This window comes from Tachyglossus aculeatus, chromosome 14 (genome assembly GCF_015852505.1).
Source record: "Tachyglossus aculeatus isolate mTacAcu1 chromosome 14, mTacAcu1.pri, whole genome shotgun sequence".
Lineage (NCBI taxonomy): Eukaryota > Metazoa > Chordata > Mammalia > Monotremata > Tachyglossidae > Tachyglossus > Tachyglossus aculeatus.
Genome location: NC_052079.1, coordinates 45,064,017 through 45,077,853, shown reverse-complemented (window position 1 = coordinate 45,077,853; position 13,837 = coordinate 45,064,017). Strand labels below are relative to the sequence as shown.

Here is a 13,837-nt window from a genome sequence, read left to right as displayed (position 1 = left end):
AACATTTGGGAGAGTACAATACAACCAAGTTGTACATTTCGCTCCCCTAGTGCTAACCTTCTCACTGGGCCTCAATCTCGCCTGTCTCGCCGCCGACCCCTAGCCCACGCCCTCCCTCCTCAAACCCGACAGACAATTACTCTGCCCCACTTCAAAGCCTTATTGAAGGGACATCTCCTCCAAGAGGCCTTCTCAGACTAAGTCCCACTTTTCCTCATCTCCCTTCTGCGTTGCCCTGACTTGCTACCTTTGCTCTTCCCCCATCCCAGCCCACAACACTTTTGTACCTATCTGTAATTATATTTTATTTATTTGTATTGATGCCTGTCTCCCTGCTCTGGACTGTAAGCTCATTGTGGGCAGGGGATGTGACTGTTTACTGTTGTAACATACTCTCCCAAACACTAAGTACAGTGCTCTGCACACAGTAAGCACTCAATAAATACCACTGATTGATTGACATGGGGGTAGTATGAGTTTTTCCCTTTCAGTCATGCACTTCCAGGTCTGCAGGAACCTCAGGCAGTGACACGAAATAATTCTATGTGTAAAGGTGGTAACTTCATTTTGGCACAGCTGATTCAATTACCGCCTAGCCTTTCCTTCCCAAACGAAATAAGTTAACTGAGAAAAAGTAAACACTGGCTAAGCTAACCTTTAAGAAAAACATCATCATCATCATCAATGGTATTGACTGAGCATCTACTACGTGCAGAGCACTGTACTAAGCACTTGGAAGAGTACGACAGAGTTGGCAGACACTGTCCCTGCCCACAGCAAGGGGAGAGACAGACATCAATATAAATACAAAACCATCAGAAAACTTCATTTGCCTAAGGATTCACTCACTTGTCCTGCTAATTCCAGTCGCTTATTGCCATAATAGTCTCGGTCATCCACTTTATTATCTCCTTGGGCCAGAATTACTCTGCGCACCATCACTGCAGTGTAGATACACTTGGCACGAAAATTAAATTCCTTTACCTGCAACCCAAAAAGTTAAAAGAAGGATAAGCCCCCTAATATCTTCATCGGGACATATTAAATAAATGAACCACAGAGACAAGGAGTACACAATGGATATTATGGAAACATACTGCATTATTAGTCTGTATCTAATTACTAATTCAAATTTTTCTAGTTTGAATGCTGAGCAACCTGTTTTCTCAACCATCAAATGTACAAATGCTTAAAGATCTGCTATATTTCCACAAATTATTTTCCACAGTTTGCATATAGGATAAATCTGTTTCATGTGCTTCTATCTGCCATGACTATATTTAACGTTTTGGATAGAAACCTAGTTCCCCTTCCCTTTTTTAACTGAATTTTTGATTGTTCCAAAATGAAGAGAATGTTGAGGACTCTTGAATAAAATGGACAAGAGTCCTGCTACTTTGTCTTTTAATTAAAGAAATCTCCTAAATAATGAGGCCGGAAATTGACGTGTTCTTTAAAATGAATTGTCCCACAGAGACTGCCCCACTCTTAAATGTCCTTAAACTTTGCACTGGGTCAATTTATTTTCCTTTTTCTTTTTGAAAATCTGGGAAGAGACTAGCAAAAAGGTTTCATTGTCATTTTCTACATGTAAGACTTTAGACATCAAGAAAGGTTGGGAGAAAGCTAGGTCTTTAAAGGATTTCTCCTGGCATCTTACAGCCGGACTACAAGTGACCTATACTGGAAAGCTCAGGTTTCGAGCATGAGTGGAAAACTAATAAAATCAACACGACGATAATAAAGTTACACAGCTCTTGGCTTTGAACTAGTATATTTACTATTGTCTTATTCTCCCATGTGTGGTAAGATCTCACCTTCCTATCATTTTTGTCACTATACCAAAAGAGAAAAAATAAACTTTGTGAATCTGATTTTGTGGAGTCAGCAAAATCACTGTTTGCTTTCTTTTGCACTAGCCTGGACAGGCACTTCCAGACACATTTTTCAGATGAGCAGTAATAGCTGTGGACAAAATGCCCACGGTGGGGCCCAGTCACTGGCATTTGCTACCCAAATCACTTATTTCTGCACCAATTAAAAAGGTCAAAACAAATCCACGAAACAACTTTTTAGGGGGCATTCAGACAATGCTTCAGATGATAAGGATTGCAAGGGATCACCTAGCCCATCCACTTGCTTCCGGCTTGTACAGGAGCGAAACCATTCCAGTTATTTGGGTTCTCTGATTTACAAAGCCTTTGGGGAGGGAGCTTCCACAACCTCTTGGGCAATGGGGTTCTGGTGGTCACCTTTGACCAGGCCAGGGCCTTGTATGTAGTTCTCCAGTTCCTAAGTGATGGGATGAGCTCTTCCTGATGGGGCTTCCATAAGTGAAAGCTAATATTCTCCTTCTCTTCCACGTAGCCTACTTCCTTGTCTTTGGAGATGGAGGCTGCGGCTTGTTGTTATCCCGGATCAGTTTCCTGCTCTGTTCTAGCTCCCAAAGGCCTTTAGGGCCTGCCACTTCCTCCATCAATTGGCATCAGTTTGTGGAAGCAAGTCCAAAGGTTACCTTCACTGTTCTGTCACTCTCTGGATTAGCACATTCTAGATTGGGTGCTATCATTGTTGATATTTCTGAGGTATGTTCAGTTAAAGTTTAGATTCTATTTAGAATCCTTCCTTTTGGGATGAGATCACAGAATCACTCTTGGCCTCCAGGCTTTTGGTATGAAGATCACTGAGAACGAATGAAGAAACCACACTGACTTAACATACCTCAGTTTTAAGTTACATACAAAAGCCATTACTTACCGGAACGTGAGTCAAAATTGTTGAAGCCAGAAGTTCTCTCGCCTCTTCCATCTTTGTTTTTTTGGGTCCGCCTCCCCACATCCTCTGTCTCCTCACTTTGTTTCCTATATACTTCAGGGCCTATAACATTGATGTGCTATTCATATTAATGTTAAAATGACATTATCATCATTAACATCACTAAATAGTATTTAAGGAAGCTACTATCTGTGCCACATGGGGCAGTATAAAGTTAAAAAAATAAGACAGTCCCATTCATTCATTCAATCGCATTTATAATTATAATAATGATAATGATAATGATGGCATTTATTAAGCGCTTACTATGTGCAAAGCACTGTTCTAAGCACTGGGGAGGTTACAAGGTGATCAGGTTGTCCCACACGGGGCTCACAGTCTTAATCCTCATTTTACAGATGAGGTAACTGAGGCCCAGAGAAGTGAAGTGACTTGCCCGAAGTCACACAGCTGATGATTGGCAGAGTAGGGATTTGAACCTGTGACCTCTGACTCCAAAGCCCGGGCTCTTTCCATTGAGCCATGCTGCTTCTCTGTATGGGTGGCAGGCTCCAACCCATGACCCCTTTCTTCAGGAGAGTGGGCCCACACCCTCTCCTCCCAAGGGGCAGGGCTGAGGGCAACTCTTCCTCCGGGAAGACTCCCGCCCCACCTGAAGTCCTCCTGGGAGCCTGGGGCCTGGTCTGGGCCCCCCCATCCAACCTCCTACCTATGAACACTTACTGTGTGCAGAGCACCGTACTAAGCACTTGGGAAGTACAAATCGGCAACATATAGAGTACGTGAAATCCCTTCGGTAAATCCTGATGTGATCCCATCTATCTGGGAGTCTGGTTTTGGAGGGAAGCGCATGACAAACATGCTAGAAAATTCAATTAAACCATAATACGATAAACACTGTTCCCAAAGCTCATGGGAGGCTGAGGTCTCCTTGCATTCCTCTTCTTTGAAATAGACTGTCAAGAGAATTTTGCTGAGTACCTCCAGGTACCAGAGGGCCACACTGCATATGCAATGGTATAGGGTCAAAGTCGGAAGTGCAACAACCCCTAATCGTGGGTGTGTTCAATCAATCAATCGTACTGATTGGGAGGGTACAATACAACAGAATTAGCAGATGCATTCCCTGGCCATAATGTGCTTACAGTCTAGAGGGCCCTACGCATTTTGTCTAGAATGCTGTTTGGGAAGGTTCACCTGGAAACACAAGCCTGTGTGGATACAGTACGGCATGGTATTACCAGAAATAATAATAATGATGGCATTTATTAAGCGCTTACTATGTGCAAAGCACTGTTCTAAGTGCTGGGCACTGTTCTAAGCGCTGGACACTGTTCTAGAAATGGTTACTGTGCCCGTGTGTGGGGTTGAGGATGGCGTGTTTTACCCTGTGAGTTTTCTTTAACACAGGGTTTTTTAAAAACCGGAGATGAAAGGAAGTCAGAATAGTTTGGAACCCTATACCAGTAAAACAATAAGTGTCAGAGCGGCTGCTCCAGAATCAATTATTTCAAAGAGGGTGACTCCGGGCAAGAAGCTAGGAAAGGGGCAGGTTGTGCCCCTGCTATTTTACAGTCAAATTGCTCTCAAACCCAGCAACCTCAGGGTGACACCTGGTACATAGAGCCTTAAAGTTTCACTTTAAGATCATGTCCACCTTGGGGCAGCATCTACGATTGAGGACCTGCCTGCAAACCTTTTTTGGGGTGGGAACCAAGTTCCAACTGATCTTCATTTGGACCACATGTGCCTTTCTCTGGAAATGCCTCACCAAAGAAGAGCCTTGCAAAATAAAGAGAAGCAGAAGGCTTGGATAAGAAGGGGATAGTGGGAGAAATACAGAGGATGAAAAACGTGGTGAAGTAAGACAAGAGATCAACTGAGTCACGGAAAAACACAACCGGACAGTCCAAACAGTCCTGAGGGAAATGAAGGGAAGGAAACAAACGCAGGGAAAAGATACTGGAGAGCAAGACAGGAAGAGAAAAGAAGAACAACTACACTAGAAAAAGGATACTAGGAGACGGAAAGGAGACTCACATCCACGGGGGACACGCAGGCAGAGAAGCTAGTAGAAGGAGCATAGAAAAAGAAAAAGCAGACAGAGGACAAGGAGAAAACCATTCAGAAAGGAGGGAAACAGTCATAGGGAATCACTGCCAGATATGCACATTTGTGTAAAAATAGAGGAAGGGGAGGCAAACTGATGTAGGAAAGGAGGGAATGTATCTACCAATTCTGCTGTATTTTCTGAAGTGCTTAGTACAGTGTTCTGCACACAATAGGCACTCAATAAATAACACTGATGGTGATAACACATCCAAGAAGCTCACCTAAAGCCAATCAGGGTTGAAAGACAGACAAGTAAAAAGATAAACAAAAAAGCTAACCGGATTAGACTGCTTGCAGCCCCGAAGACTGTCCAAAGGACAGAGAAACTGATCGGTTGGGTGGACAAGGAGAGTGAAAACACCCAGAAGAGATCTGCAGTAGCAGAACTTGGAAAGAGTTTAGAGAAACAAAGAGGAAAAAAATAGACTCTGAAGTGGGAGAGCCACAAATTTTTGATTGTATAGAGGGTTTCAGAGGTTCCTCTTGAAACAGTTCTTTTTGGGTGAAGTCAGGAAGATGGAAAGAACCCCACACAACTGGGCGACAGGAGTAGGGAAACTACGGGGACAAACTAAAAAAACAACTCAGATTTGGGAAACCTGGAAAAATGCCTCAACTAGCACAAAACTCACCCATTCTAGTAACAGTCAATGAGCTCTCGATCAAGCACATTAAGAAAGGAATAGACTCCCTGGTTTCTTTCTTGAACAAAAGTCCCTTGGCTATGTGCCCTTCCTCCCAGTCAGACATCCTGAGAAGACATTTTCTTTTCGCAGGTACAACCTTCCTCCCATTTCATGAACCACCCACTAAAGCAAGCTTCCCGCCCATAATGCCCAGAGTCAATCGTGTATAAATGGACATTGAGAAGTCCCTGATGTCTTTTCATTTCATGGCTGGGTACGATGCGACAAGACACACCTGCATTTGTGTGAAAATCTGAGCTTTCTGGCACTCTTCCAAGCTGGGGCCAAAGGCAGCCATCACGTGCTCCTCTGTACCAATCATCTGCACAATCTCCTGGTCACTCTCAACGCCCATGGCCTAGGAAAAGAAGAAAAGACATAAAGAGTGTTGGCTTTGTGTTAACTCAGTGACATTTGCTTATGCTAATTTGGTATTGTTTGTCAGTATTACTTCTAAGCAAAAGCTAGCTCGTCCCTCAGAAACTGTGCCATCTGGCATTGGAGACACATACTCAAACTATGGAAGAACCTGAAATGGAAATCTTGATAAGCATGAGGAAAACCAACGCTCTGGAGTGCTTTTGCCCACGTTCTGTCTGCAAAAGTTGAAGAATTAGGATATTTCTCAATGAAAAGGGGAAAAAATGCTGGTCCTAACTATAAAGACAAGCTATTTAGAAAATATATCTTACTGCAAATATATAATGTGTCAACACAGATCTTGACTAATTTTGCCATGAGAACACGTTTACAGAATATCATCAGACATTTCATGTTTGAACCAAAAGAGGTATTCCCTAAAAGAATCTCACATAAATAACACGTTAATGTTTCATTTCATCGTTGCATGGGCACCTTGGAATACTTTATGATTAAAAAAAGAATAATGAATAATGAGCTTTATAAACTAAGAAAAGCGCTTAACAGGTTTGGGGAAAATCTCTCTTATCAATAAGTGTTTCAAGGTGACAGCCAGCAGTGCCGGTCTTTGTGAATTCCAGATGGTACTAAAGCTAGGCCGTTCACACGTTTGTCTGGAATTCTGCCATATCAAGAAACAGGGAATAATCCCACTAAACCTCATTTGGCAGAGGAATAATCTGCTGCTCAGAAGTTGGGGAAAAGTTACGTTTGCATTCAAATTCTTCCTTAAGTACCTCGAGCAAAGACAGGGCTAGAAATAATCACCTAGGTAGACACTAGTACTCTGGTTCTCATTGAAAACTCAGTCACATACCAAACAAAACACAACCCAAATCCCCCCCAGGAAAAAAAAAAGCCATAATACAAACTCAGAACACAAAGCCAAAGTGATTTTAATCAACTTCTCACTTCAACAGTCTTCTTTTGTTCATTTGCTTTGGACACCCACCTTAATTTACAGATCTTATTTGGGAACATAATTCCCTTTATTAACACAGCATACATACATGAATACACAGTTTTGAAAAACAAACTCTGGCTTTGTTGCAGAGGGGGAACTTGGGGAGAGAGTACCTGAAGCACCCCAAGACTGTCACAAATCGAGGGTCTCATGGAAACTCAGTTGCTCAAAATAACTTAAGGGAAAATTCCTAGATCCTCAAGTGACAGCAGGGAAAAAACCCTTAGATTAACCTAGATAAAGATGCTTATGCATGAACAGTGAAAACAAGGATGGAAAAATATCACAAAAGAAACCATGGTTGTGAAGCAAGTGCCTTCTGTGTCTCTCACTTTCAACTCAACTCTCTCTATCCAGGGCAGTCCTTCTTGCTTAGTTTTGGGAGAGAAGAAGACAATCATCCCCTGACCTGGAGCACATTTGGAGTTACACAGGACAAAAAGAAGGAGTGTTGGAGGCAGGGTTGAGAAGGCCCTTGGCCGGACACTATTTTGAGCTCACAGACGGATGTCCTTGTGCCCTTGCAATAGGCACATTTGGGGTGGAGGGGTGGGGGGGGAAGGAGAGAAGAGCTTAGGGCTGCCAGCTAAAGCTGTGTGTTTAGAAACCACTGCTTCATGGGAATCCAGCTAAGTCTCCTGTCTTTGTTAGGCAGAATTTCCTCAACAAATTAATGCTTTTTTCTCCCCTTTGTCTCAAAGGATTCAACACTCGCACCCCCATTAAGACATGGAACACAATATCTTGGTTAGGATGAGGCTCTGGCCCCTCATGACTCTTATTTTAGGAATCCTTTAGGGGTACAGGAGACGGGAGTAAGACCACAGAAGCCTGAATTTTGCCTAGGGAGTTCTCTAACACCTCTCGGCAAACAAGTTTACAATATTATCTGAAAACGGCATGGTGTATGCCAAAATTTGGTAACATCCTATTTCGGCATATCAGATTAACCAAGCTTGAGTGGACAACCCATTGGAATTAGATCCCAAAAGTGAATAAGAAGGGCACATGAAAATCAGCCGCAACAAATGTGGCTTCCCTTAGGAATTTAACACTTCAAGCAATCGTACTTATTGAGCCCTTACTCTGTGCAGAAGCACTGTACTAAGTGCTTGGGTGGGTACAGTATAACCGAGTTGAGAGGCGCATTCCCTGCCCACCACGAGCCAGAGGGGGAGTCAGACAATAATATAAAATGCTCAATAAATATGACTGACTGAATGAATGAATAAATAAATGCATTACGGATAGGTACATAAGTGCTGGGGGGCGGGGGTGAATAAAGGATGCAAAAATTCAAGTGCAAGAGCAATCAATTTTTTCAAACAGAGAAAACTGAAATACCTGCTTATTCATTCAATCGTTTTTATTGAGCGCTTGCTGTGTGCAGAGCACTGTACTAAGCACTTGGCAAGTACAATTTAGCAACAAATAGAGGCAATCCCTAACCAACAACGGGCTACCTGTTCTCCCTGCCCCTCAGACTGAGAGTGCAACGTGGGAAAGGGACTGTGTCTGAATCTTGTAACTACCCCAGTGCTTAGTACAGTGCTTGGCACAAAATAAATGCTTAACATATACAAAAATTATTAAGGCTAAGCCTCTGATGAGTGATTCCTGTAGACTTTCAAAACACTGGGGGACAAAATGAGAATGAAACACCCCCCCAGCTGTGTGAGCCCCCAGTGGATGTGCCTGGGTGGACTTCATAAGACATTCCTAAAAACCACTGCCACCAATGCTCAAACAGCTTGACCACGACAAGCTCGAGGACAGAAGTGCAAGGTTCAAACAAAGGGAATTAAACCGGATGAGACCTCCCAGGAGCTACAGAAATCCACACTCCGGAGGGGAGGGTGAGCATTCAGCGTCTTTTCTGCTTTCAAAAGACCACTGGTCTTCATTACATTATGGTACTCGCTAAGCGTTTACTACGTGTCAAGCACTGTTCCGAAAGCCAGGGTAGATACAAGTTAAACAGGTTGGACAGAGTCCCTGTCCCACATGGGGCTCACACTCTTAATCCCCACTTTACAGATGAGGTAACTGAGACCCAGAGAAGTTAAGTGACTTGCCCAAGTCACACACCGGACATGTGGCAGAGCCAGAATTAGAACCCAGGTAATTCCGACTCCCAAGCCTGTGCTCTATCCACTCAGCTACGCTGACCCCCCACGTCCACAGTTCTGAGGTATCAGTCTCCCATTATAACCATTGGGAAAACTGGAACTGGATCCTAAGGAATATACAGATAGTTCTGTATAGGCCTAAGTCAAAACAAAATGTTCAGGCAGGAAGACTGAGTGTTCAGTCTACCAACCTGACAGTAGGAAAAAGGCAAGCGCTATCATATTCTTTTTAAAAACACATACAGCATAGGAAAAAAAAGACACCAGAAAAGAAGGGCAGTTGTTTCTAACTAAGCTGTATGCAGGTTATGGTCCACTGGATTTTAAAGCATTTTTTACTGCTTCCTGATGGCTGAAATGACTGCCATATTCTACTTGTGAGTAAAATATGTGAGTTCATGTCTGACGAGACAGTAAACCAAATAGGTTAAATGATATAATTTAAAGAGAAGGAAAAGATAGAGTCATAAAAATGAAGTTGAATGGAAACAGAATGCTACAATGCATAATTTACAAATATTAATCAAGTTAAGACTTCAGAGTAGCAAGTCCTGGACCTGTTGGAAGTTTCCAAGATCAACTATCACAATTCTTTATATGCAAGTTTCCCCAAATCCATGGCTCATAATTCAATAGAGTCAAATGTAGCTAGCCAACTTTTACTAAAAGCAAGGAGCATCCATGCATTTCCTTCTCAAAAATCTCACTGATCTATCATTTCTTAGAAATCAACGATTTCATTTTTCTAAAAGATAAAATCAATAGCTAGAAAAGGCATGGAGAGGGCACAACTGGAAGAAAAACAGGAGCAGTGGCCAACCAGTCAAATAGGGGGCTGGAAAATTTCTCATGCAAAGCAACATGGCCTAATGGAAAGATGACGGGTCTGAGAGTCACAGGACTTGGGTTCTAATCCTACCTCTGCCAGATGCCTGCAAGATAACTTTGGGCAAGTCACTTCACTTCTCTGAGCCTCAGTTTCCTCACCTGTAAAATGGGGATCCAATACCTGATCTCCCTCCTTTGCAGACTGATTGACTTATATCTATCTACTCCACTGCCTAGAATGGTGCTTTTCACATAGTAAGCGCTTAACAAATAGTAATAAAAGTAGTAATAAAAATAATGATGATATCTTTGATGGCACACCAAGAGAAAGAACTGCAGAATACAATTATTAACATGCTTATACCAACCAACATCGCAACTCGAATAAAGAACACCTCATTCCCTGGTGTATATACTTTCATAACAATTTCACAATTAGCATTTTAAAAATAGACAACATAAGTTGTTTTTCTTCATTGAAGGAGATAAATCCAGTAACTAGCCTAGATAAAAACTGAAAATGGAAACAGTAACTTTCATAGCATCCTAGACTCGGAAAGGCCTCAGGATGCTTTCTAATAATTTGTAAGGCAATACCTAAACCATCATAGGCACATCTTTGTAGATGATCTCCAAGGGTGGAAACTTAACCTTAAATAGAAGCTAGTTCCAGTATCTGATTACTGTCAAGGTCTTCCTTATAGTTTATAGATTTCTTACTGCTGCCCATATTCTTTCTTTAGTATTCTGAGGAGCTGGAGGAAAACTGAGCAGATCCTCCACTTCTGATAATTCTTTTTATATTTTAAAACAGGGATTATGGAAAAATACTTTACATATTTTCTATGTTAACCCTCAAAAGGGAGGGGACTGTATTGGTGATTAAGAATAGAGGGACTGAAAAATTGAGAGGGGAAAATAAGTATGACCTGTTACGGAGACTAAGAAACACTTCAGAAGGATTACTGGGGCATTTAGAAGAAATCTGCTATGGTGCTGGGGGTGCCAAAGGGAATAATCTTTTACTAACAGAGGAATAGAGAAGATCTTTAATTTGGAATTTTGAGTTCTGTTGATTGCGTTCATAGGGCTGAATCTCTAAGAGACTAGAATAACAACCCTCTGGAAATGAGCAGTTGCCTTCTCCAACTGAAATTCATAAAATTGAAGCCAAAAGCTGACGTAGATTTCCTTACTCCACTCATTAGAACCTACCATCAAATGTACCTTGTAATGACTGAGCTAAGGAAATAGACATCCGCTTACAGTTTGATGGCTGTTTTGGTTTCTTGGGCTCAAAAGCAGTCCAAACCACTCTGCAGTGGACCATAAATTGCATAGTGCCCTGTAACTTCATCGGGAAAAACGTACGCCTCAAATTTAGCTCCTTGCTGAAAAGTCAGTGAGTGACCTCTCAGCAGCTAAAGATTTCTGGACTGCCTGGTTGAAAGTATTGATGTTAAACTGCCAAACTCAATGTACAATTATGCGGAGATTCGAAAAGACCTTTGCTTGCATTATACTTATGCTCGGAAGACTACATTCATTTCGAAAAAGCTCTGCGGCTGGGAGGGGCTCCCGCTGATGGAGATGTAGTCTTCTTAGATCCGACAAACATCTCTAAGCTTATAAGCAAAAATGAGCCGGGCACAATGGGTAAATGACACCATATGTGCAGGAAAATAAGGGGGTATTTCCAGCACTCCATTCCAAAAGGACTAAACGCTTCCTACATTTGGTCAGTGAACTACAGTGGTGATCGCTTAAGTTGGGTTATCATCAAAGAGTCTCCAGTTCTAGTGCCCAAACTTCTACTTTACAACCTATTTAGCCATCAGGAGTCTGAGCTGCAAAGAAGGGATACGGATTGCTATAGAAACCCTTGCAACATGCCCAACTATTTCACCTTATTTCATATTTTAGACCTCCAAAAACTAGTTTTATGTGGTCCCCTTCATACCCCAGGTACTGCAAATAATTTCACCCTAGTAATGAGATAAAAATTGGAGCTACAGTAACTACGTTCAGAAACAACATAGCCACTACATTTCAGCACTGGCTCAAGGGCCTGGAGCACCCTAATGATTTCAATAAGAAAACGGGGTGGGATTTTGTGCTGGTGTCTTGCCCAACATCCTCTCTGAACAAAAGTGACATGAAATCCCAACTTCCTCTTGGATACTCATCATGTAAGGATTAAAAGCAGGGTTCGCCTTCCCCCGCTCTCCCCCAAATTAGGGATATACCAAAACTGAGCTCAGGTGAAAAAACAATGAAAAACACAGAGCAGATGTTCAAATGTCAGATGTCAAATGTACAGATGTCAGCAGGAAAACACACACCTGGCCGAGGGGAAAAAGTAGAATATGGAGGACTTAAAAGGAGCGACCACGATTTTACCACCTTTAAACACTACCCCATGCTTTCCAATTCTGATCTCTGAAATGAACAATTCCGGGGACTATAAATCTCCAACTCCACCTGATCTCCCAGACAACATGGACCTAGAAATCTACAGTTCCAGCGGTTTTTTTTGGGTAGGGGGAAAAATTCACTCCGTAAAAGGACTCTATTTTGAGATATCGCTTCAAAAGATAGAGAAGCAAGAGGAAGAGGAAAAAGAAATGAAGGATTTGCGGTATGCTTCTATGCCTATGTTGGAAGGTTAGTAAACTGAAAAAGTAGAATGGAGTGAATCTCAAAAATAGGTAAGGAATCTATAAGTCAATCTATTCTATTGAAACACTTTTAAAATCCAACCTGTCATTCCTAAGTGCTTCTCCTAAAGGACAAAAAACGAGAATTGTTTTTTATCTTTTCACCTCAGTTAAATATAGAAAAGTACGTTTCCTTACAAAATCAATGCTTACTGCATAAAGCAGCATGGCCTAGTAGAAAGGGCATGGGCCTTGGGGTTCTAATTCCAGCTCTGCCTCTTGTCTGCTGTGTGACCTTGGCTAAGTCACTTAACTAATCTATGCCTCAGTTACCTCATCTGTAAAATGGGAATGAAGACTATGAGCCCCACCATGTGTCCAACCCATGTGTCTACCACACAATAAACATTTAACAAATACCATTATATAAAGGACTCATTGACAATCATAACTTTTTTTTTTTTTACTAATATCCAACCTTCCCACAAAAGCACTGGGGTGGATACAACCAAATTGCGTTGGACACAGTCCCTGTCCCACGTGGGGCTCACAGTCTCAATCCCCATTTTCCAGATAAGGAAACTTAGGCCCAGAGAAGTTAGGTGACAGGCCCAAGGTCACACAGCACACAAGTGGCTGAGCCGGGACTAGACTCCAAGTTCTCTGACTCTCAAGCACATGCTCTTTCCACTAGGCCACACTGCAAGAACACGGCCAGAGACCTGGTACACTGACCAGGTTCCAGAATTTCAGTATTCGAGATTCCATCTCGTCATTTGAATGAATAAAATAAGAAGTACCAACAGTGGGTCAGATGAATAGTCCAAGCATCCTAGGCCTTCCTGTAGGTCAACAATATAGTAGAGTCACTGTTTTGATTTTGGGAGCATCCGAGATTTCTTTCACTTATTGGGAAGCAAAAAACTGTACTACTAATTGCAAGCTGATGGTTGGCAAGCTCACTAAGAAGGAACAGACCACTGTGTTTTAACTTTCCAGTTCTGTGTGGGCTGATTAATTTTTTCCATGTTTTAGTATCGCTGCCTATATGTGTGTTGAAATCTCCCATAACAACAAGCTTGTCAGATGTTGGCACCCGGGCAGTGAGTCTATCCAAACCCTTATACAATCCCTCTAGCTCTTCACTGTTATCCATTATGGTAGGACAGATGCATTGCTGATATTTCCAGGGCTTCTGTTTTACTGATAGCCATAAGTGCATCATTAGATGTTCATTAAGGTTTCCAGGCAAGTTCGGAAGCTCTG

The 13,837-nt window shown here is 42.1% G+C and overlaps 1 protein-coding gene across 1 annotated transcript in view; it reads right to left on the bottom strand.

Moving 5' to 3' along the window:
- The window catches only part of POLR3B (RNA polymerase III subunit B), a 101,289-nt gene that overhangs the window by 65,409 nt on the left and 22,043 nt on the right, over positions 1-13,837 (bottom strand). The window contains exons 10-12 of the mRNA XM_038756724.1: positions 5,809-5,931; positions 2,758-2,877; positions 850-984 (exon numbers count right to left, since the gene is read on the bottom strand). Of these exons, the coding sequence (XP_038612652.1) occupies positions 850-984; positions 2,758-2,877; positions 5,809-5,931 (378 nt within the window). The remainder of the gene's footprint in view (positions 1-849; positions 985-2,757; positions 2,878-5,808; positions 5,932-13,837) is intronic.